General features: G+C 40.6%; 1 protein-coding gene across 3 annotated transcripts in view; it reads right to left on the bottom strand.

The window, feature by feature from the left end:
• Positions 1 to 21824, bottom strand: part of klhl29 (kelch like family member 29) — a 192817-nt gene that overhangs the window by 38565 nt on the left and 132428 nt on the right. For all 3 annotated transcript variants that reach the window (XM_029496549.1, XM_029496551.1, XM_029496550.1), the window contains 2 exons: positions 20501 to 20647; positions 8309 to 8507 (listed from right to left, as the gene is read on the bottom strand). In XM_029496549.1, coding sequence (XP_029352409.1) covers positions 8309 to 8507; positions 20501 to 20647 — 346 coding nt within the window. The remainder of the gene's footprint in view (positions 1 to 8308; positions 8508 to 20500; positions 20648 to 21824) is intronic.

The following is a 21824-nucleotide window of genomic DNA, read 5'->3' as shown; positions in this document are numbered from 1 at the left end:
CCAAGTTATTAAGCCAGCAGGCATTTACTCATAAATCAAAATAATGACAATGAAAAACAGTCATCACACACAGAGTATGTGCGGAATTTCTGATCTAATATTTTTATGCAAATCCAGGTATAATCAGAGGATCTGAGGGTTCAACATTACACTTTTTCGGGGTCAGCAATCACAATAAATCAAATTCTAAAAGGTCTGATTTCCATGAAATCATGACTGGCCTAAATGGGGCAGTGCGTGGTGCTCTAAAGTGCTTGCGGGACTTGCTCAAATGCATCCAAATCACAATCAGGTAGACCAAAAGTGACCACACCATCAGAAGATCAATGGAGTGCATACGTTAGACCCTAAGAGAGAGAAAAGCAACTTCATCAGATACTGGATTAGCTAAATAAAGAACTTAAGACTGCAGTGAGCAAAAGCCCTCTCAAAAGAAGGCTGTCTTGTTGTGGTCTCACAGGCCTGATAGCGGTTTTCTAAACCACCTCTCAGGAGGGGAAACAAGGCCAAATGCATGGGGTGGGCTAGTAAACACCAGATTTTCACACTGGATGGCACGAAGAAAGTCCTATTTACTGATGAATCCAAATTTGAGATGTATGTCAGGAACAGAGGGGTTTATGGAAGGAGTGAGAAAGGAGAGACAAAAAATGCATCCATCTGCCAGCATACCACGGTTGGTGGGGTGGGGGCTATTCAGGTCGGGGGTATTTTGGCTACTCTGCAGTTTGACACCTGCATGAATTGACGACACCCTGATCAAGGAGAAGAAGCACGTCTTCAGAAATATGTTGTAGGCTTTATTTTGTGGAGAAGGATTCATACCACAGCAGCATATCGAGCCGCAAAGCACTGTGAAGACTTGCAAGAAAAGCTTGAACAGCAAAGAGACTAAGAAGTCCTGTTGTGGACCACATGCCTGCTCAAGTCTGTCATATGCTTTCATTAAAGTTAAAGGAAGGCAAATCAAATACTAGGATGTTATAAAATCAAAATTTTCCATTGATTTTCTCATTTGTTATCAATTAATGGAGTTTTAAAACCAAAACAAGCGCAAAGTAAAAATGTCGGCCCTGCTACAGGCCCTACTGAGGAATCTAAACGTCAGACTGCTAGCTTCCTCAGTAGGGCCTATATGTTTAAATATATTCCTTTAGTGTATAACTGGGCCTTTTACTTAGTGGGTATCACAGCCACAGTGACACCGGCAGTCTGTCTCTCAGAGCTCAGAGCCATTTATATCTCACTGCTGGTCCATTACCATTTCCTCTTATCTCAGCTGCTTCTCTCTATTCTCTCTCTCTCGCTTTTTTTCCTTTCTAATCCCATCATTTCTCTCCCAGGGTGTTAATTTGCTATGGTGAAAATCAGGGGCCAAAGGCTTCCACATAACGTCAGGGTAGAAGGACAGTACAACGTGCATGATGTGAAATGCTTGCGTCCCATGAGGGCATTTTGCTGTTGCGGTTTTTGTCGCAGTTTGTTGTGTGCCTGTGTGCACTGTTGTGTGCCTGTGTGTTGTGTGTTGTGCCTAAATAATGGGCTCCTGTGATTGTCTTTTATGCTAGGAGGTTAAGAAAAGCACTTTTGTGAACTCAAATTATCATCTTGCCTTTAGTGGCATTTACTTATGTTCAGTTCTGAGGTATTTGAGGAGATTTTCACCATCACCCCAAAACAATAAGAGTGGTTGAATTGGGTATGGGGAGCTTTGTAGCATTGGCAAATTGAATTTAAAAAACTCAACAGTGTTGTGCCTCTGCAGAAACAGTGTCCCCTACACTGAGGATAATCTCATACCTTGCTGTGAACAGTTTTTGGTGCAACAACTTTGTAGTGAAGAAAAAGATCCTGCTGAATTTTTTAAATATAATGTTCAATGCTGTGAGCAGCACAAATTGAATTTTACATCACACTGCATTCCTTCTATTAGAATAATGACACAAATCTAAAGGGACAGATATTGGCACCATCTCAAATAACCAAAAACACATAAGAAAACACAACAACATCTCCACGACAATGACACAACCCCGGGAATCTTTTCTTTTCATTTGGCAAGAAGAACCTTTTATCTTTCCAACACATGAATCTCGTACATCATGACCTGATGGGCATACGTGCATGCCCACAGCCTGAAAAATCAAATATGCACCATCAGAAAATGCAATGATAAACCTCGAGCCAGATTCACTCGGCCTGTTGAATATTGGATGACAGAGAAGCAGCTTTCCAGCTTTGCAGAAGGTACAGCAGGTCAAAGTGGCAGATGTGGTATGAGCGATGCTGACGCTGATCCATGTTCCTGTAAATGGTGCTCGCTTGGGTCTAAGCATGAACTGTGGCTCTATGAACAAGTCGAGTTTTCTGGCAGCAGCAGTGGTTCACCTGTTTCAGCCTCCCATTCTCCCTCCCCCCCAGCAGCTCAGCCTGACAGTAGTCACTAGTCAAAAGGTCAAGCGAATGGAACCTTAATTTTGGCTGCAGCCCTTGCAGACATTGCAAGCAAAGGTTATCTAATCTGGATTTACTGGTTCCAAGTTACATTTATGAGACGAGATAGATGCTTTTGCCTGAGATTTCAATGATATCCACAGGAATATTAGAAACTCATACTCCAGTTCTCTGGTGAATCGCTGCATGCAGCTCTCGCTCTCTCCTGGTGTGCCCGCTCTGTTTCTTTCTCCCTCTCTCCGTCGAATACAATCTCAGACTCCAGAAATAAAATCGGAAGAGGATCCGCTGAAGGGCACACTTCACATAGAGCGATTAAGACGTTTCTGGCACATCCCTCTGCATCCTGCTTTTCCAGTTTGAGAGGTGAAACAGACTAATCTCACGCTGCATTGGCTCTAAAAGACAAACCAGGCTGAATAATCACACAGAACAGGACAATAATCAACAAAGTCCTGACATAACAAAGGAAAAGCTTAAAATTGTCTCTCGAAACTGCTGACAGTTTTCCCTGTAGCAATCGCCTTGCTTAATGGTTAGCGTTGAAGCTGTGCAGCCCGAGAGACAGATGACAAATAAATTCAATTACTGCATGAAAAAGGGCCACTGTCAGTGCAAACGAATATCACTCGAACAAAGGAAAGGAGACGTTAAGGCAATCGGCAAAACAGCGTTAATCGGACCCGAGCCAGAAGCAGTCGGTGGCAGACTTGAGAGGAAAGTCAGCTGATGATCTTTTTCGCTCTCCTTACAAGGTGTGAATCTTGTTCTCTTTTCTTTGCGGTGGTGGCATGCTAAAGCCCCTCCCCAAGGAGCTGCTGGCCATCAGAGGTGTGAATGAGTAGATGATTGTCGCGCCTACAGGCTTCGGACCTCATGGAACAGCCTGGTTTTATTATCCAAAGTGTGGACGCAAGCCAAGCTATTGTGCAGGCCGCTTTAATGAGATCCAGCCATCTTAGACCACCACAAAGACAGCACAGCGCTTTATTTGGCCTCCTTATGTGGCGGGAATGTAAAACGGTCAATAATGTTTGATATCAACATTTCTAGTCATTTAGGGAAAAACACATGGTAAGGTTCTGATCTCGGTTTTGGAAAAACAAATCTTGCTTGAGGGAGCTTTAAACTGAGTGATGTATAACTACTAAAACACAAACTCATATGCATATTGAAACCGGTATTTCGGTTGCCTTCAATGTTGTGCCTGTGAATTTGTAACTATAGCTGTTAGCTTTTCCATTTGATCAGAGATGATAAAGTGGACAAGAGTGGACGTGAGTGTGAAAAGACGAATGAAAAGTGAGAGAGCTGCTGCTTGAGGATCGTCTCCCACACTGTCTGTAATTAAATGTTTAACAATTGCGTTTATGTTTTTGTGTCCCGTGTGCATGTGAGTGAAACAGAGAAACAATGTGAGGCTGGACCCCTGCATCTTCTTGTCATTACAGCTCATTTGTTTGAGTGCTATTCCACTTGGCTGGGTTGAGTTAACAGTTTGCCATGACGCTCGCCACCCTCATCTGAGCTATGCTCAGTGACCCATGTGGAGAGGAAAAAAAAAAAGGGGGGGGGGACTTAATGCATGGTTTTGTCTGGGCGCGCACACACACACACACACACACACACAAACGCTATATACACTAAAACTTTTCTTTTTCCCTTATGGAAAACACACACATATGGATTTTAAATCGTCAAAAACAGCGTCTGCCTTATATGTTTAGACGAAAATTTTTGTGATTCCAATCCGAGCACCAGCGGCTGTTAAAACCTTCCAATCCCCTGCAAAGTCTAATGACAGCTAATCAGATGCACATCTACACTCTAATTAACCAATTAGCAGCTAATGGATACACATAAACCATGCAAAACACCATGGATTCATTATAAGACACTCCGTTTTCACTTTACCCAAGACTCTTCTCCAGCCAAACAAGGGAGACAAGAGGCTTTGACAAAAGCCATTAGTTACATCCCCCCGTGCTTTTGCAGGAGATAACTGAGACACAAAGGCAAAAATAAGCAGCACCTAATAATCACATCCAAGTTCACTTTATGTAAAAAAAAATAAATAAATAAAAATAAAAAATAAAAAATCAATTCAATAATGCTTTCTCGGCATATGTACATTCACACAAAAAGCCAAGCACACTAACTGTTCTTTATACTTACAAGTGAAGAATACAGACACCCAATCTCTGTGCTGAATATCTTTTTGCTTTTCTTAATTAGTATCTAATAAAAATGGGCATTGCATCCACTCAACATAGATGTAAAAAGCGACAGTTCTGTCTCATTTTCACTCAGTGAGACTGAAATAAACGTAATGTGGTAGTTTATTTACCCTTTTACAACTCTAGTCTTGTAATCCAGAGAAAAACTGCTTTGTCCAAATGGTGGTCATCATTGTTATCCACTGCAGTCCAAAAAAACTGTAACCTTTCCCATTCACGGTTTACTTTTATTTCTTTATTTTTTATTAATTAACTGCACAAGAGCACACACGCTGAAATAATGTGGCGACATGTTGAGACTCAGAGTGACTGACATAAAAATGATCCCTCACTAAAAACTGGGTAATTAAGTGAGGACAGAAATTTACAACAATGCAGCGCCGCATGATTCTATGTAAGCAAAAAAAAAAAAAAAACCTGAGTAAATAAGACAATTATCTGGTATGTGAAAAACATCTGGCTGTTTCTATTTAGCTCTAATAGAAATACCATTTTTAGAGATTCCAGCTAATGGAGCAACAACTGAGGAAATGTCTGTCTTTTTGTCGCAGCACAAACAATCTCATGCCATGCCATCCTATGACCAAGCTCGAAAGTGTATATTCATAGGCCATTAAAAATCATATTAACGATTTCTAATCCTTGACATGATATATGAGATTAATATGGAAAAAAATATGAAACCAGTAAATAAAGTATTTGGGAAATTCTGCAGGCACCTTTTCTGTGACCATAAATAATTCACAAGGTTTTTATCATGATAATGCGATATTTACAGCTGTTCTAATCAGCTTTTCTTTATTAAGAGTGGATAAAGTGACTACATGTAGTGCGAAATGTGTCACTTGTAATGAAGAACCCATAGAGATTGATCACCGACTCTGTACTTCCCTCAGCTCTGAGCCTTTTAGCGTCTTTCTAATTAACTGGTGAAGTTTTACGTCCCATACCTTTACTGTTTTAAATTTCCACTCACTGCTCTCTCAGCAGTATTGTTTCCAATGGCAGGGAACTATTTTCAGCAGCACCATACTTGCTTGAGACCAAGTGGCAAGCAGAAAAGTTTGTAGCGACAGGCTACTAACACAGCTGGTGAAGACAAAATGGAGTGAAGGAAGGGAGAACATTGGACATTTATTATTATTGGGATCATGTGTCATTGAGTTAATGCCAAAATTGTTCTTAGTCTTGTGGATCAGTCAGCCACTGATAGTTAATACAAGTTTAGGGATATATCATTATATCATTTTTCCACCGGAGACATATTCCACAATTAAGGAAACTCATCTTTTTTTCCTGGGGTAGAAATAGATGAGAAATTTTATACAATTGATGTGTCAGTCATCTGTTTATCAAATATCATTTGATAAATCATAGATATAATTCCACTCTTAAACTTTTATATCACAATAGTCCACCTGCACTGTGACTCTGAGTGATCCCAACTCATCAGTCTAACAAATTTAAGTCCTAATGTGAGAGAATGTCAATTCAACTACAATGAATGTTATCTAAATTTCACGAGTGAAAAAGTTCAGTGCAAATCAGGGCAAATGGCACTGACACGTGTCCACACACAGACACACACACACATGAAGTATAAGCACAAACACACTCCCCATAATGCACCCACGTGCGCACGCGACTAACAAGTTCACAGATTGACTGTGCTCAGCAAGAAGTGCTTCACGGATGGCAGTTTTCCTTTCTTTTTCCGCCTGACAGACTTATCAACCGAGCTCAGGTGGTGCCCCATCTGCTTACGCACATTCAAAATACACACAAAAGACACACACACACACACAAACTCACTTACTGCTTACACAAGTAGACACATGCTCAAGGAATAAACTCAATCAAACGTCTGCCCTTCAAATTTCATTTCTGATCCCCCTGGGTCCTTCTCTCCCTCCTTTTCTCTGACCACATCCCGACCTCGCCTCCTGTTCTCCCTCGACCTTGCTGTCTTATGTGTGGCAACCACACTCTCCAACAACCTCGAGCTCTCCTTCCAGTCATTATTTAATCTTTCTCACTGTCCTGCGTGGCCACGTGCTAGGCCACACATCTACTCTGCAATCCCAGTGACCATGCACCCTGCTGCGTCAAGCCCACCCTGTCCAATGCAGCAGATGGCAGAGCAACACATACATACACTCAATCACCACCACTACACTTTATGCACACGCATCAGAAACACATTCAGGCCTCCAGGAATACACACCTCACAAAAATGAGGACTACACAAAATATAGAGAACCATTTGTATTCATCTGTATACCAGGTAAAGTGCATAAGAACACAGTTTTTTGGACTTTGCATTATGAAGCTGACACACAGACGCACTAATAAAACACTTAGTCATAACAAGAACTTTAGCTTCAGAGGAATTCCAATCTTGATCGGGAAATGGTATATATATTTTTTATACAATGAGCCATCGGCATATAATGCATCATGAATGTATTCATTCCTGCAGCTTTTATATAATTCTGTTGTACAGAGCCAAAAGCTGCAGAGAATCAATACACACTTCGGCCTGCATAATGGGGCTGTAGGATGTATAAGATATGCACATACCAAACAATATAAAATAGGCCTTGACAGAAAACACTTCAAGAAACTGCTGAGAACAAAGAGAAACTCCTGAAGAATCAAGGATGAGGAATGGGAGACTGCTACACACTTATGGTACATATGTCTGTTCTCAAGGGGAAAATAATTCTTTACAATGCCTCCTGTGACGATATTACAGGCAATTAAAGATGCAAAAATATTAACATAACACAATTTCCCCTCTGTTTGTTTATGGGCAAGTAAACAGACTGGCCAACAGAGCTGGCTGGTAAACTGACCTCTCAATAAAATGCCATTTGTTAGGCAATTATCTTTATTCTACCAAGCAGAAAATAACTTGTGCTGAATGGGAAGGTGTGCTGGTGCAAAGCTCGTAATACCATGCAGACACTATAATTAGGCAGCTCTTTACAGGGGGAAAGAGCAGGGTCCTGGCCTGGAAAATATTATTGCCAAGCACAATTTGCAGGCGCCTACAAATTTACACAAATGATTCTTTGATTTTAACAATGCAGACAAAAATGTCCTGTGATGGCTTGGATATCGGCAGTGGTCGGACAGGGAACGGTTGGTCGGCTCCTTACCAAGTGAGTGGAGAACCAACTGTGCATAGCTAGAGTTAAAAAGTTGTTACATGTTTATGTACCATTTTGGCTGCCAAAGAGCACACCTGAATCAGGCTTAGCTTCTGAGTCCGTTTGACTGTGGAAAGGAAAACCAACTGTCATCTGGAAATGTGACGCAATACCTCTGTGCGCGCTGTGCAAGTACAACACCCGTGAGAAAAACATTTGGTGAAGTCGTTTTCAAATCACAATTTTTCTGCTTGTAGGATTATATTAATATGAAATGATGGCGAGTCAGGATTAACTTGTGGAGTCCTGACCTGTGTAAAAAATTGGTAGTGTATGATTGTTTTTAGGTGTTTCTGGGTCAATTACATCAGTAGGAAGCAGGTCATGTCCCCACCGCCTTGCTCTACTGTCGCCCGGGCTGAAATGTTTGTCCCTGTCTTTGTGTGTGTGTGTGTGTGTGTTTACCAGCAGAAAGCCTTGGTCGAGTCCTGGGTGTCTGCATCTCTTGTCGTGCATGGGGCAGCATGTGGTAACGCTTGGCTTCGTTGACCAGATCGCGACATGCCTCTGATGATTTGATCAGCTCCTCATTATCCACCACGTTCAGAAGGTAGGACGGGTGGATGAAGGGAAGACGCACCACTGCCAACAGCTCTGACAAATGCTGAGAAAACAGATGGAGAGGAAGAAAGGAAAACCAGCTTGATTAGTTTTTGAAAAAAAAAAAAACACCAAAGATCAGATCAGAAACGAATGTAGAGCAAACACTAATAAAACAGTGTTTGCAGACATGTAAACTAATTTAGACTGAGTAAATCCTCGAGGAATGATCAAAATGATTTTATTTAAACAAGCTGTAGATTGTAAAACACTAATAATAATTCCGTAAACATAGGCATCTTCCTCAAAGAACAGCTAGATTAACTCCCAACATCATTAAAACAGTTCTTTTGCCTTAAATATTCCAATTTTCTTAATCTATTAAAAGATGACAGAAAACCAAACGCCTGTCTCTCACATATTAGATAAAAGTCTGGGCTGAAAGGGTGAGGAAGCCTCTGTAGTGAGACCATTATATCAGTTACTGTCAGTGTCAGGTCCTCAATGTTTTATTTCACCACCCTGCATCTGTCAATTTTCCATTTCTATTCTGGTGCAGGACAAAATGCCTTGGCAAGAGTATTAAAGTGAGAAAAAAATCCTCCCAAAGCCAGGAAGTTTTTTTTTTTTAAATACATACACCATAATGGACGTATTCACTTCTTGCACATTTCAAAATGAATAAAACAACTCTGGAGACTTCTAAATCTGTCATCAAAAGTTATTCATCGCTGATTAAAATTTGGCTCAAGTTTCACCACCCCACATTTGGATGTGCATTTTGTTACGCTGCGAGAGCCGAGATGAGGCAGCAGGGTGTATCTTACCACTTCCACCTTCTGCCTGAGAGTTTTTTTCTGACAGCTAATGTTCCTCTGCAGCTAAATTAAACACCAGCTCTGGTTAATAACCCATTCCAGCCAAGACACAATCCAAAACAAGATGCTACAGCACTACCAACTAAGGTTTTCAACATTAAACTGAAAAAATAAACTCTAATTCTACACAATTTTGGCTTGAGCTGGAGATTTCTTTAAAGGGGTCTTTCACAGCGCAGAGCTTGCGGAGAAATCATGAAAATCCTCAAGCACAGTCACGCAAATATTTGTATTGGTCTGCTCGTTCATTCCTTCGCTGGGCATGGATACATTTACCATTTACATGTGCTTACACTGTATAGGTGTTCAGATGCAGAGGCAGGAATGACTGTTACCATGGCAACCTTGTCTATAGCTCTAGCTACTCTGTGTATGTGTGTGTGTGCATTTTTTTCCCCCCAGTGTGTGTGAAAGTGTATGTGTGCTGGTCTGCAGCCCCATGGGAGTTTCATCTATGCCAACAGTAAAAGCTGTAAACAAGTGTGGACGGAGTGACAGAGAGCTGGGCGGGACTGACCCTGCTGACCCCTCAGCACAGAGCGACGTGACCGAGCCTCATGGGGAAGGCGACAAAACAACAGACAGAAAAACACCATTCAGGGGAGAACAAATAATAAGCTGACACTCTGCCTAAGCATCTCCCTGTCCCACCTGAGGCCTTTTTATTCTGGCATGTGTCCCATTTGCTCTGTACCAATGTCCTGGGCGCACTGGACCAGAAAGGAGGAAATAAGACAGCAGAAGATAACAGGAGAGGGATAAAGAGGAGCCGAGGAGGCTTGGGCAGCAATGGACGGAACAGCAGAGAGGAGAAGACATAGGCGGAGGAAAGGAGCAGCAGGAGAGGGAAATAGAAAAGCCAAGATAAGCAAAATGAAGTCAAGTGAGGAGAAGACGGTGACGGTTCTACGCCAGTCATAAAATCTGCTGATGACATTTCCTCTCTGAGTGAGCTCACGGAGAGATGCCGTCCTGCTGATGGGACTGTCTGTTTCACTCTTCCACGAACGCCCACAGCTTACCCAACAGTTTATCAAACAAACAGCTCAATACCCACATAAACACTGGCAGTCGCTCCCAGCACCTCAGCTCAAAGCACAGCAAGAAGGTAAAGTCGAAACCGTCTACTTAGCATACAGAGATATTCTTAAGGGAAGAATCACTAGCTCAGGAGAAGCTCGTTCTTCCAATTAAAGTGCCCCCATAGTGGGAGACTTGCCCCAGTAATTATAGTCATGTCACACTCAAATGGAGGTGACTTAAGCTCCAGGCTTACTGCTCTGCTTTTATATTACAAGATACTTTTTTTTCCAGGTCTACCTAACTTAGCTTACTTGGGTCTTATGACATGTTATTAAACTCAGTAATCGGATGTTGACACATTTTAAAAAACAATCCATTTTAGACCGCTATTTTGTTATATTTAAACTTGATTTTGGCTCATGAGATCACACGTGAGCATCTGCAGGTCATCTGAAATAGGTCTACATCTGACTGCTCTGACCCTCAGAGCTAAATTAAAGCTGGATATGGGGCAGTTTGAGCCAGGTGGTGCTCTTAGTGGCATGGCAGAAATAAATGCACTCAAATGTCTGTGGGTGCATTGTGAAATCTTGCTCCTATTTTGAACAGCAGGTGGATCAGCAAGAAAGCCCTGGGGCGAAATTTATAAAACTCCAAGTTTCAGTGAAGTAATCTGCGTACACACAACACAGGAAACATGCATACGCAGTCTTTTCATCAGATTTATAAAACCCCACGTACATCTGTTTCGGTGTCTTTCCCCTCATGCATCTCAATCAGCCTAAAATTGTGCACACCTGCACTAGCCTTCAGACCTTGCCCTCAATTTACTATAAAGGGCTTCCATCACACCAGTGATGGCCTGGTTTAATTACAATCACTGGCATTTCGTTTAGTTTTGAGGAGAAATGGCTGAATCATTTAAGAAGCAACTGAAGCAATTTCACCGACTGCAAAGGAAATGACTGATCAAAGTGAGAGAGGAAAACTCACATTATTTGTAAGCCTGAGCTCTGGTGGCTCATTAGCCAGTTAACATCAGAATAACCAGAGAATCAGATGAGAAACCAGATTTCTCATCTGCCAGCAATGCAAAAGCAGCCATGTATGATTTGGCACAGCCATTATGGACTGCTACAGCCTTTATATGGTGACAGTTTAAAGACCTGTTAGTCAGTCACTTCTGATGGTGCAAGTTATTCTCAATCGCTAATCACACAGAATAATGGTCTTTATTTATGAAGATAATGAATGTATATCCATTTATGTAAAGACCGTGACAATTATAATTATGATGCATGTACTCAAGATAGAGTGAAATTCATTCTTATAAAAAAAAAATAAATAAATAAAAATCCTCTTGCCAACTCACAACATCACACCAAGACTCAAAAGAGTGTGTGCACATGGCGCGAATGCTGTTAAAGACGTGTGCAGTTATGCACATTCTCACCACCCGTGGATTTACACATCTGGAACCCTCCATGGAAATGACATGCGTACACATTTCGTGTATAAGCATAGTTTATACACTTGGCCCTGCGGCATGAGTTTAGTCTTTGGTCCTCTCAGATGTGTATTTTTCATGTTGTGTGTGTTTCTTGTGGATTACATCCAAGTATTCTGGCCTCTGTTGTCAAAAAAAGCTGCTTAAATGGGCTGGAGACTCTAAATTACCTGTACCTGTGAATGTGCTGTATCTGGATGCACAACTCTGTATCACACTTTTTTCCTCTCATGCAGGGCATCCTCAGATACATACTGTATAAATGACCTCAAATAGGAATTAAAAAAAGGATAGAAATCGGTCTTTGAGGTTCAGAACGAAAAACAGGCTGCTTTCAGAATCCGAAAAGGAAATGAACTCTGAGCTCAAGAAGTCGAGCATGATGGACAGACTAATCTGTGTTAGAGCTCTAGCCTTAGGCGTTTTCATTAGCAGAATTGTTTTGGCAAACGGAGCGCTTCATCCACATCAGTGGTCACTTTATCTCTCTCTGTCTTACCATATATTCAACTTAACTCCTGGCTAAGTTAAGTTTCCTTTACCTTAAGAAGATGAAGTTAAGAAAAACACAAGAATTCAAAAGAACAACAGACAAACCCACATCTGTTGTAGCCTGTCTTCACTTGCCAAGCATTTTGAAAATGGCAGTAAAACCTCAGACAGACAGCATCTGCTCTCTGCAGAAAGGTAAAGTCTGTTAGTACACGAAAACACTCAAAACACACCCACACATGCAGACGTGCACAACTATCTACACTAGAGAGGAAAAAGAGAAAGGCACTTTGGTGCACCATACACTTCAGCACTAAGATTTGTGGCATGATTGCATCTTATAGGTATGTTCTGTTTGTGGTCAGTATTGCGGTAAATCTACAGGGTGTGTTCAGTCACAAAGCTGATTTAACTGTGAATTTTACTGAAGAGAAAAAGAAACCATCATTGAAGCTGACGCCTGATTAAATAATCAATGGTCAATTCAATTGTAAGCTGTCTTGTGTGTGTGTTTGTGGGTGTGTTTGTTGGAAAGCGTTGGGCTAATCCCTCAGTTTTCTCCCTCGGTGAAAAAAAAAAAAAAAAAAAAAAAAAAGATAAGACTTATTCTTCCTGTGTCTTTCTGACTAACTCACTATCTCTCCCACTTCTTTTTTCACTTTCTCTCTCTCTCCACCTCCATTGCCGTTCCTCGCTCTTCCTCCCACACACGCATATATCGGCATGGAAATGAAGGAGAGTTGCAGACAAGCTGCTAATATTCAAATCTAAAGTGTCAGATCCTGTGAATCCTGCTAGATACCAGCTATTGAAAATGCTCAAGCAGGACTTATTGCAGACAATGTTTACATCAGGTTCTTGTTTATCTTTTCAAAGAAAGTGTTTTTTTGTTGTTTTTTTTTTTAAAGACAAGAGCGTTTTGTTTTTACCTTGATACCGAAGGGAGAAGTGCTTTTCCTTATTTTGCTTTGTTTTCTTGTTTGGTTGTTTGTTTTTCACCTTGAGTTAGAGAAATTTATGAGTTTACTTGTGTTGCACAGGAGGCTGCTTTGTTATACCTTGTGGTCCCTAACTTACTAACAGACATTACATAGATAATCAGTGGTACCAACAGTGGTGGCTGCATCTTGTTTATTCAACTGCTTTTATGCCAATCTTGCTTGAAGTCAGTCAATCCGTCAGCAGTTACACAGCCGTCATATGCCGTACACAATAGTCAGGGCACGGTGTGGGACCGTTAGTTAGTTTCATGCTGCTCACAGTTTTTAATCTTTAATTATTATGTTGTTGTGTGCAACTGAGCAATACGCTAAATACACAAATATACTTTACGCAAATGTATTTTTTATTTTTTTTATTTGTTTAGCTATTTTGAAGGGAGGGGATCAGTTCCATATTTGCTTTGTGCAACTTTTTAATTCCACTGTTTACCTTTGCAAGCAACAAATCTGTTTATGGATTATAGGCATGAAAAGGGAACCCATTGTCATGTCACAGTTAAGCTTGTTAGCTGTGGCAACAGAAAGGCTTTGGGGTGACGGTCTGTCAATCAAGTGGTCAGTTAACTACCTCCAACTACTACCCTTACCACCTTATTAGTTCAAATTTTCACTGTAACACTTATACAGGTATTAACTATGAGTTAATACCTGCTAAAAGTGTCAATCCCTCAGCTTCAGCTTTCTGTGTTTTATCAGCTTGCCCACACACTAAAGTGTAAGATTTCGAACATAGACATTATATCTGATAAATCAATGTGAGCCTGTTGTGTGCAGAGGCAAAAATTTGACTCCAAGCACAACCCAGTCTACAGCAAAGAAAACTTTGTGGTGTTGCTAGCATTTGGCTCCTCACCTCTAAAGCCTCCACAGGGAGTGCTTCTGACAAGCGCAATTTGATGTTTTGAAATGTTGGCGTGATAAGTAAGATTTGTTACGAGTTATATTTTGCCCTTCCCTCTTTCTCCACCGGTTTTCACCCCCATTTTTTGCTATCCCAGACTGCCAAAATTCTCTCATCTGTCATATTTGCACACAACATGCACCCTCAAGATGAACCAAGGCTTAGTTCTTCAAAAAGGAACATCAAATTACTCTATTCTTGTTCTAAATGCACATCTGTATAAGTCAAACTTTCTCATCTGAAATTGAACTCACGGTGGATTTTTGTGTATCTCATAAACTAATCTGAAAGGCAACAAAGTTGATATTTAAAGAAGTGACTGTAACCTTTCTAAGGTTTTCAGTCTGGTAAATATTGATAGAATCGAAGGCACGAAGGCTTTTACTGTCCTCTCTGAAAGCCAGCTGGGTGAAGAGAGCATATCATGTGAATTCTGTGTTAAAAGTGTTAGGTTGTTATTCGTAGATGTGAGTTAGCACGTGACAACACTCGCACTTCACTCAGACCAATGAGCAATGTGTCTGCACTCCGCAGATGAGAGCAGGCGGCATGCTGTGTATCTGTTTCCATTTATCTCAAACGAGCTCTCAAGCAGCCGCTCTCTCGTGCGCAGGCACATGGGGTGAATTTGAACGCCACCCCGTCAAGCGAATGGGTTGGCCTTTCATTGCCATCTTCTCACCTGCCCATCAAGGAGAGCCATGCAATTTTTTTTTTTTTTTTTTTAACCATCTAATTGATTTGAATCATAACAGTTACTGTGCCAGTTGAGAAATAAAGAGCCTACACTGCATCTGAAGAAAAAGTATGATGTTCTGAATGTGCAAAACTTATGGGAAGTATCCACAAAATTCTCATGACATATGGTAATGCTACTTTTAGCTGGTCCCCTGCATCATTTTTTTTTTTCTTCCATTCTCCCTGGGCAAGCAGCATTCACAAGGAGCCCATATGCTTATCCACATGTATTTTGAAATGCAACCCAGATAACATCTTGTGACTTCACCTCTCAATCGACTTCTATCTTACACACTGACCCAATACACAAGCACACCAGGTAAACATTCTCAGTGCCAGCAGATGCCCATGTCCTGCAGCCCTGTCAGAATGCATCTACATCTTAACTCGTAGAGAAAATTATGCTGCGAAATCTATTAAAAAAAAACAAAAAACAAAAAACAAAAAAAAAAAAAGAAAAAGAAAAACAAAAGAAAAACATATTTTTTCGATTCCCATTCACACACACCCCCACACGGGTACAGGAGGAAAATGGGTTGAGCCAGCTGAAAGGCAGGGATAATGTGTCTAAACAGGAAGCCTCTCAGATCTGTCAGAGGCAGCAGAGAAACAGCCAGGAGGCCGCCATCCGCTAACACAGATGACAAATGTCTACTGAGCATTTCCCATTCCACTACTGTCAGCGAGGACTAACGCCTCTTACTATATGTGTGTGTGTGTGTAGTGATTCAGTGCCATGGCGGCATCAAATAAATGACACATGAACGGTCATATCTATTTGCTTTGCTCTGAGTAGATAGGAGTATGGGTCTGCTTTAGTGTGAAAAATGGACAACCCCCTGCTTAAAACGCAGACCTGAATGGGAAAAAAAAAAGAAAGAAAACGCAAACGTGGTCACTCACTGACTCACAAATGTGCATCCAATAGAGCATGTAGTCATGTTTAGCGTCACAGTGCTAACGAAGCCACTCAGCTGAAATGACCACAGCTCAGTGTCCTCCTGAGTGTGCAGAGCTTTGTGTGCATGCACCTTTTCTTCAGGTTCAAAAAATGAAAAAATAAATAAATAAAATGGATGAGTAAAACACGCTCTGGCAAATGGCACTTCATCTGGGTTCAAGAGATGCTTTGCTGAGCATGTTTGTGCTTTTTTTACGACTGCATGGCCATGTGTGCACATCAGGCAAAAGGACGGATGGAGGATGGAGAGAAATGTAGCGAACGACAGCTGCTGACTGCTGCCCTGAGCAACTACTGACAGGTGCAATGTGTTCTCCTCCAAGGCCTATTTCAGCATGACTTCATTCATGGAGAAAAGCTGCCTTTTGCTTATTTAATTTAAAACACATTTGTATGAAACACTGCCTGTTTTATATTAGCATAAAACTTTCTGGCTTGTTTCCTACTGAAATATCTTTGGGATCGGCTATCTTATAGCTCTGATGATATAGTGGAGTACATCTTTACTATTCATCATCCAAATAGAGACGATCCCTGCGTTTGAACAGATTTCAGATAATTTATTTCTTCTCTATGCATTGTATTACTTATGCATCTCTTTTGTGTTTATGAGAAAGCCCAGTGGAATTGAGATGCCTTTGACTTGCTCTGGATATGCAGCCGCTGTGGTTGAGTAGCTTTGGTTCAAATGGCTGCACACATCAGGACTGAGCGGGCTCTGGGACAACAAAGGACACAGATGAGAACGTAGGTCCAGAGTTCACTAGCTTGCATCCAATCCCGTCCATTCTCTAATACACAAGTCATACAGAAGTCTTGTGAGAATGTTTGTGATATGAATTGTGACATCCTGTGCATTTTATGTAAATCCTGTGTGTGTTTGTGTGTGCCTGTGCAGGAATGTGAGCATGTGAATTGTAGAGAAAAGCAAAGATTGCTCACTGCATCAATCTCCATTGCTTGGCTACATCTCCTCAAGAGTGTGCATTTGTCACACATGCCGGGAGGGACTCGCATTCACTTTGACTTATTCCACAACAATTCGATTTCCTTTTCAGTGATGATTGTTGTGACAAAAAGCCTTTCACGCCCTCACCCCCCTCCAAAAAAAAAAACAAAACAAAACAAAACATTATTAACCTTTTCTTAAGAGGTGTAGCGCGGTGAAAAGTTTCTGTTTTGAACTTGAGCTTAAAAAGAGAATCACTAAATTAAAAGTGACGCTTGTGGTGCAGGGTCATTTGTAGCTTTGAAGGTAAATGAATCGTAAAACAGCGAGGGAAACTCAGTTTATATCCCTTCACAGCCTCAGAGCATTTTTGTCCTTTGATAATTCTATTCTCTAACTACATAATGATAGCATCATTTGTTCTGGGAAATGATATTTCTTTCTTCTTAATGAGTACTGAAGGAAGGATAAAAAATAAATAAATCACATATTCACGTTTCTGGATGCAATTGTGTAAAATCCCCAAAATAATATGAAGTAATACATTTAACTATATTAATTTGGCTTGTGAACTGCAAATGTCGGGGCAGGCCATTGTTATTTCTGATGAGCGGACAGCCGGCCCTTACTAATGGTAGAGCTGGCCTTCTTTTATCATGAAAATACACCATTCCCTCTCCTTTTTAGCCGTTACATTAGTTGGCCACTTCCCAAAGAGCCAATTAATCTGTCTCTTTTGTCAGGTTGAGTCACCTGGCAAGATAGGCTCCTCTATGAAATATGTTGGGGTGAGGTGTAATGGAGGTCCTATTCAGGGATTTGGCAGAAACTGGCCTGTTATAATTGGAGCTCTGTGACTATGGTTGTTCCACAAAAGATGGCTGAGAGGAAGGAAGGACAGGTCTCTGTCTCTGTCATCACAGTGGGCACACAGTGCAGAGCAACGTGTGCAGTATTTATGTAGCTTATGAAACCAGTGTCCTGCAGACTAAACAAAGAGGTAGTTATAGTTCTCAGATGTTCTGTTTCAATCAGTGCAGGACAAATTTCCGCCTTCTGAGGTGTCTGCACATTGATATATGAATCCTTCATTCTAGGGTGCTGGCTAGTTACTATTTTCAGGATCGAATCATTATTTAATCTTTCTGTTCTGTCCTGATTGATGACAAAAAATAAAGTTACTGAATTTTCTCTATAATATAGAAAATGCTACATATGCTTGCAGAGCAGCACACCTTCAATGATCGTCAATCAAAGAGAACTGTTACAGCTCTTTTCTTTCATTCAGTGGCTTTGTGTCTCATAGCAAACCATTATTAACGCTCAATGCTTTCGCTCTGTCTCTTAGCGATGTCCGGGCCCTGCTTCCTGGTGCCATCGGATGTTAGTGACAGCATAGCGGAGAGAGAAAATTGCATATTATTTACCCATCGCCTTCAATATGCCACTTTTCCACTCTATAGCCTGCAGCTCACAACTCACAGCACACACACAGACACACAAATGTACGAAGATACACATAACATACACGCTCAGATGAATGCAAATGCACATGAACTTAACTCAAGGCTTACAGCATTTATTCCCTCATGCCTGAATTCCCCAGCAACGCTGTGACATTCTGCCCTGACATGTCATTAAAAAGTGTCACAGGTTCTGGGGTAGTGATTTCCACTGCTCTTTGCCTCTAAACGGGCAGAAGAGATGGGAGCGGGAGAGGGCAGTAACAATGAGCTGGTGCCGGACCATGCATGTAAACTCAGTCCACAGAGGAGCAAACCGTCTCCTGTGGTGTGATGGAAGCGGTCTATTCGCTTTCTGCCCTCCTCCTGGCCTGTTCCCTTGCTCGTTGTTTTTTTTGTGGTCACACATGGGCAGGAGATTTGAGCTTGACCAAGAGCTCAATCACATCTCTGCTCCCTGGATGTCATGGCTCTGAGCAGAGGCACAAACCACTGGATATCAGATTAGAACATAGAGCCTTTTTTCCCATTTCTCACCATCTCTTTTGCCTTTCTCAATCACTCCTTTGGCCATTTCTGTCTTTTGTGTTTCGCTCGACTTCTTCTCTCGCTTGCTCCAACTCTCTTCCCACCTCTCGTTCCTCTCTCCCTGTCTCCACGCAGACGGGGTGACCCGGGTGTTTCTTCTCAGGAACCAGTGTGGTGGGTTGTTCAGACAACCGGGAAAAATTTCAATTTCTTTTTTCTTCTATATCATCTGAGTAACTCACCTCTGTACCTCTCCATTTGAGTGTAAGATTGCAGGACTCTGCTGAACATAGCTGGCTGGAGGTTTTTCAACACAGTTGACAAAGATCATATGTTCTCACAAAGGGTGTGCATCAACTGTCTCGTCAGCTTTTGTGAATTTTCACCATCAGCCACACCATAAATACCATTTTTAGTGATTTTATCAGCAGGAGAGTTTTATAACCACAATACAAAACATATATAAACATGCTGTTTATCTCGTATTTAATCCATCTTTCCTTTTTCTTACAAGCATCCTCACCTGCTTTCAATAATTTGCCCTTAAGTTTTGTATGGCATTTAGTACTCTGCCCTGATAGATTTCACCATAATCTCGGAGTGCCCCATATCAAAGAATAAATGATAAATGTTTAATCCAAATGGTGAAAAATTCAAATATTGACATATGTGGCTCATAAAAGCAGGTGCCAATAAAGTAACATTGATTGCAGAGGTCTGCACTGAATCTGATTCAGCTGATATAAGGCTGTTCCCCCACTTGCTGCTTGATGAGAAGACATTACTCTGAGCGAACGACTCTTGCCGTGATGGACTGGTGTAATTTATCTGATGATAATCTCACCTTCATTTTTAAATAGCCATAAAATACTTTAAAATCATCAGCTTTAAATTCATGTTTTTTATGATTGAATCCATAAAAATCTCATGACCTGAAAATTTTAGCTGCTGGATGGATATTTGTCGGTAGTGCAGTCTTTTTATCATCTCATGAATGCTGGCTGGAGTTGACGCTCTGACCTTGAGGCTTATTGATTCCACATTTGTTAAAATTTGACCCGCTGTACCTCACCATCGATAGCTATCTCTGGGATATAGCCTTTGATTAGGATTAACAGATTCTAGGAATAAATCAACCACCTGTTCGGTGAATGATGAAAAGTAGGTGTCTGTGTCTTTGCAGATTTTTTATTTTTTTTTTGTTTTATCATGCAGTATAGTTTCTTTCAAAAAAAAAGAAAAAAGAAAAAAAAAAAAAGACCAATGTCAAACTAAGAATAGAGCGCATTTTTGAGACAAATCACTCCTGGGATGAGGAACAAATGCTCTGTGAGGCTGCATCTGAAGCAAAAAGTTGATGAACAAAACTTAAAAAAAAAAAAAAAAAAACAAGGAGTCACTTGTGTGGTTTTTTCATGTTGGGTAGCTGTTGTAGCAGGCAGGGAGAATCAATATAACTACACTCATATACCTCCACAGACATACAGTATCTCTTCCGTTAGGGGTAACAAGGGGCTTTATCTCGCTTTGTTTTTTTTTTTGTTGGTTTTTTTTTTTGTATCATGCAGTGTGAGCACACACTTCAAACACACACATGAGCTCTCTTTTGTTATTACCTGTACTCTGGAGTTGGGGTCCTGTTTGATCCATTTGATGACTGTCTCATAGACCAGCTCCTCAGCCTTTGTGTTGAGGCTGTCGTTGGACAGATAGGCCACCAGGTCCTCCTTGGAGACGCTCAGAATCTCCTCCTGTCCTGCCACCTGACAGAGGGCAAGTAATCAGTGAGTTCAAGTGCAGTGTTGGTCAGCTCTGATATTTACTTGCTTCCCTGTGAGGCAACTTTCTTTAATGAACAGTCCAATTTCGTCACATGCAAATGAAGAGTTAATTACTACCAATCAAGTTTTTTCTGCTGTTTTTACATCATAGGTTTTAAAGAAATAGATAAAAAGAGTTTACCATTTACTGTGAATAGATTAGCTTGTAAAATAAGAAGGTGGGACGACATCTAACAAAATCTCTTTTGTTTACATTCAGTGTAGCAGGATATGTTTTTATTTATTTTATTGTAATTACTAGTGTACAAAGAAATTACTCAAGGTCACAAATTCACTACTTCCTGTTCAATGGAGACTCAGTGATCAGTATGGGGGAAGCAACTTTGTATACTCCTTTACAGGTGATAAAGGTATCACCTGTAAAAGGTATTTTTTCATACATCTATTGTTTATGAAGCATTGAACTGTGTTGAACAGACAATCTTGGCGTTTTTTGTAAGGTGACAAAAAGGTGAAAAACAAAATATAAAGTCAAAGTATTCAGCAGATTAGGAATTCATTCCGATGCCTTCACTTCCCTTTTTCTTTTATTGTAGCCTTATGCTTTCATCAAGAATAAAAACTCGGATTAATGCAAATTAGAGCTTTGTGATTCTGTGGCTCTGTTATCAAACCCTAACCCTTACTGACTCACATCATAAAACAAACATTATGATGCAGTGAAGATAACCTTTGATCATTTAGATATGAAATGTCATGACTTCATTTTATCCTTACACGTGTTGTTTCATAATTATTTGACATAAATATGTGAGTTTTGCCCAGTGTTTTGTGACGTCAGTGACTTTACTTTTTGACCTTTGAATAACAAATAGTAGTAATTTCATTTTACAGCCCAAATGACAGTGCTTATGCCAACATTGAATAAAGATTTTTTCACCTGAAAAACATTCAAGAAAAGATAAATTCAAGGTATTTCAGCCAAATATCTCCTGTCGCTTAGAAGGTTTTGAATTCTTCACCCAATGTGATATTTCAGTTTTCCTTTTTGATTAATTTTCAAGAAATTTACAAAACTATGTCATTATTGGCCATTGAGTACAGAGTGATGAGGGAAAAGAAAATATATTTTTAAAATTAGCTTTAGGCTGGAACACAA

The sequence above is a fragment of the Echeneis naucrates genome, chromosome 24 (assembly GCF_900963305.1).
Source record: "Echeneis naucrates chromosome 24, fEcheNa1.1, whole genome shotgun sequence".
Lineage (NCBI taxonomy): Eukaryota > Metazoa > Chordata > Actinopteri > Carangiformes > Echeneidae > Echeneis > Echeneis naucrates.
The sequence above is the reverse complement of the archived record's forward strand: the minus strand, read 5'-3'. Positions and strand labels throughout refer to the sequence as shown.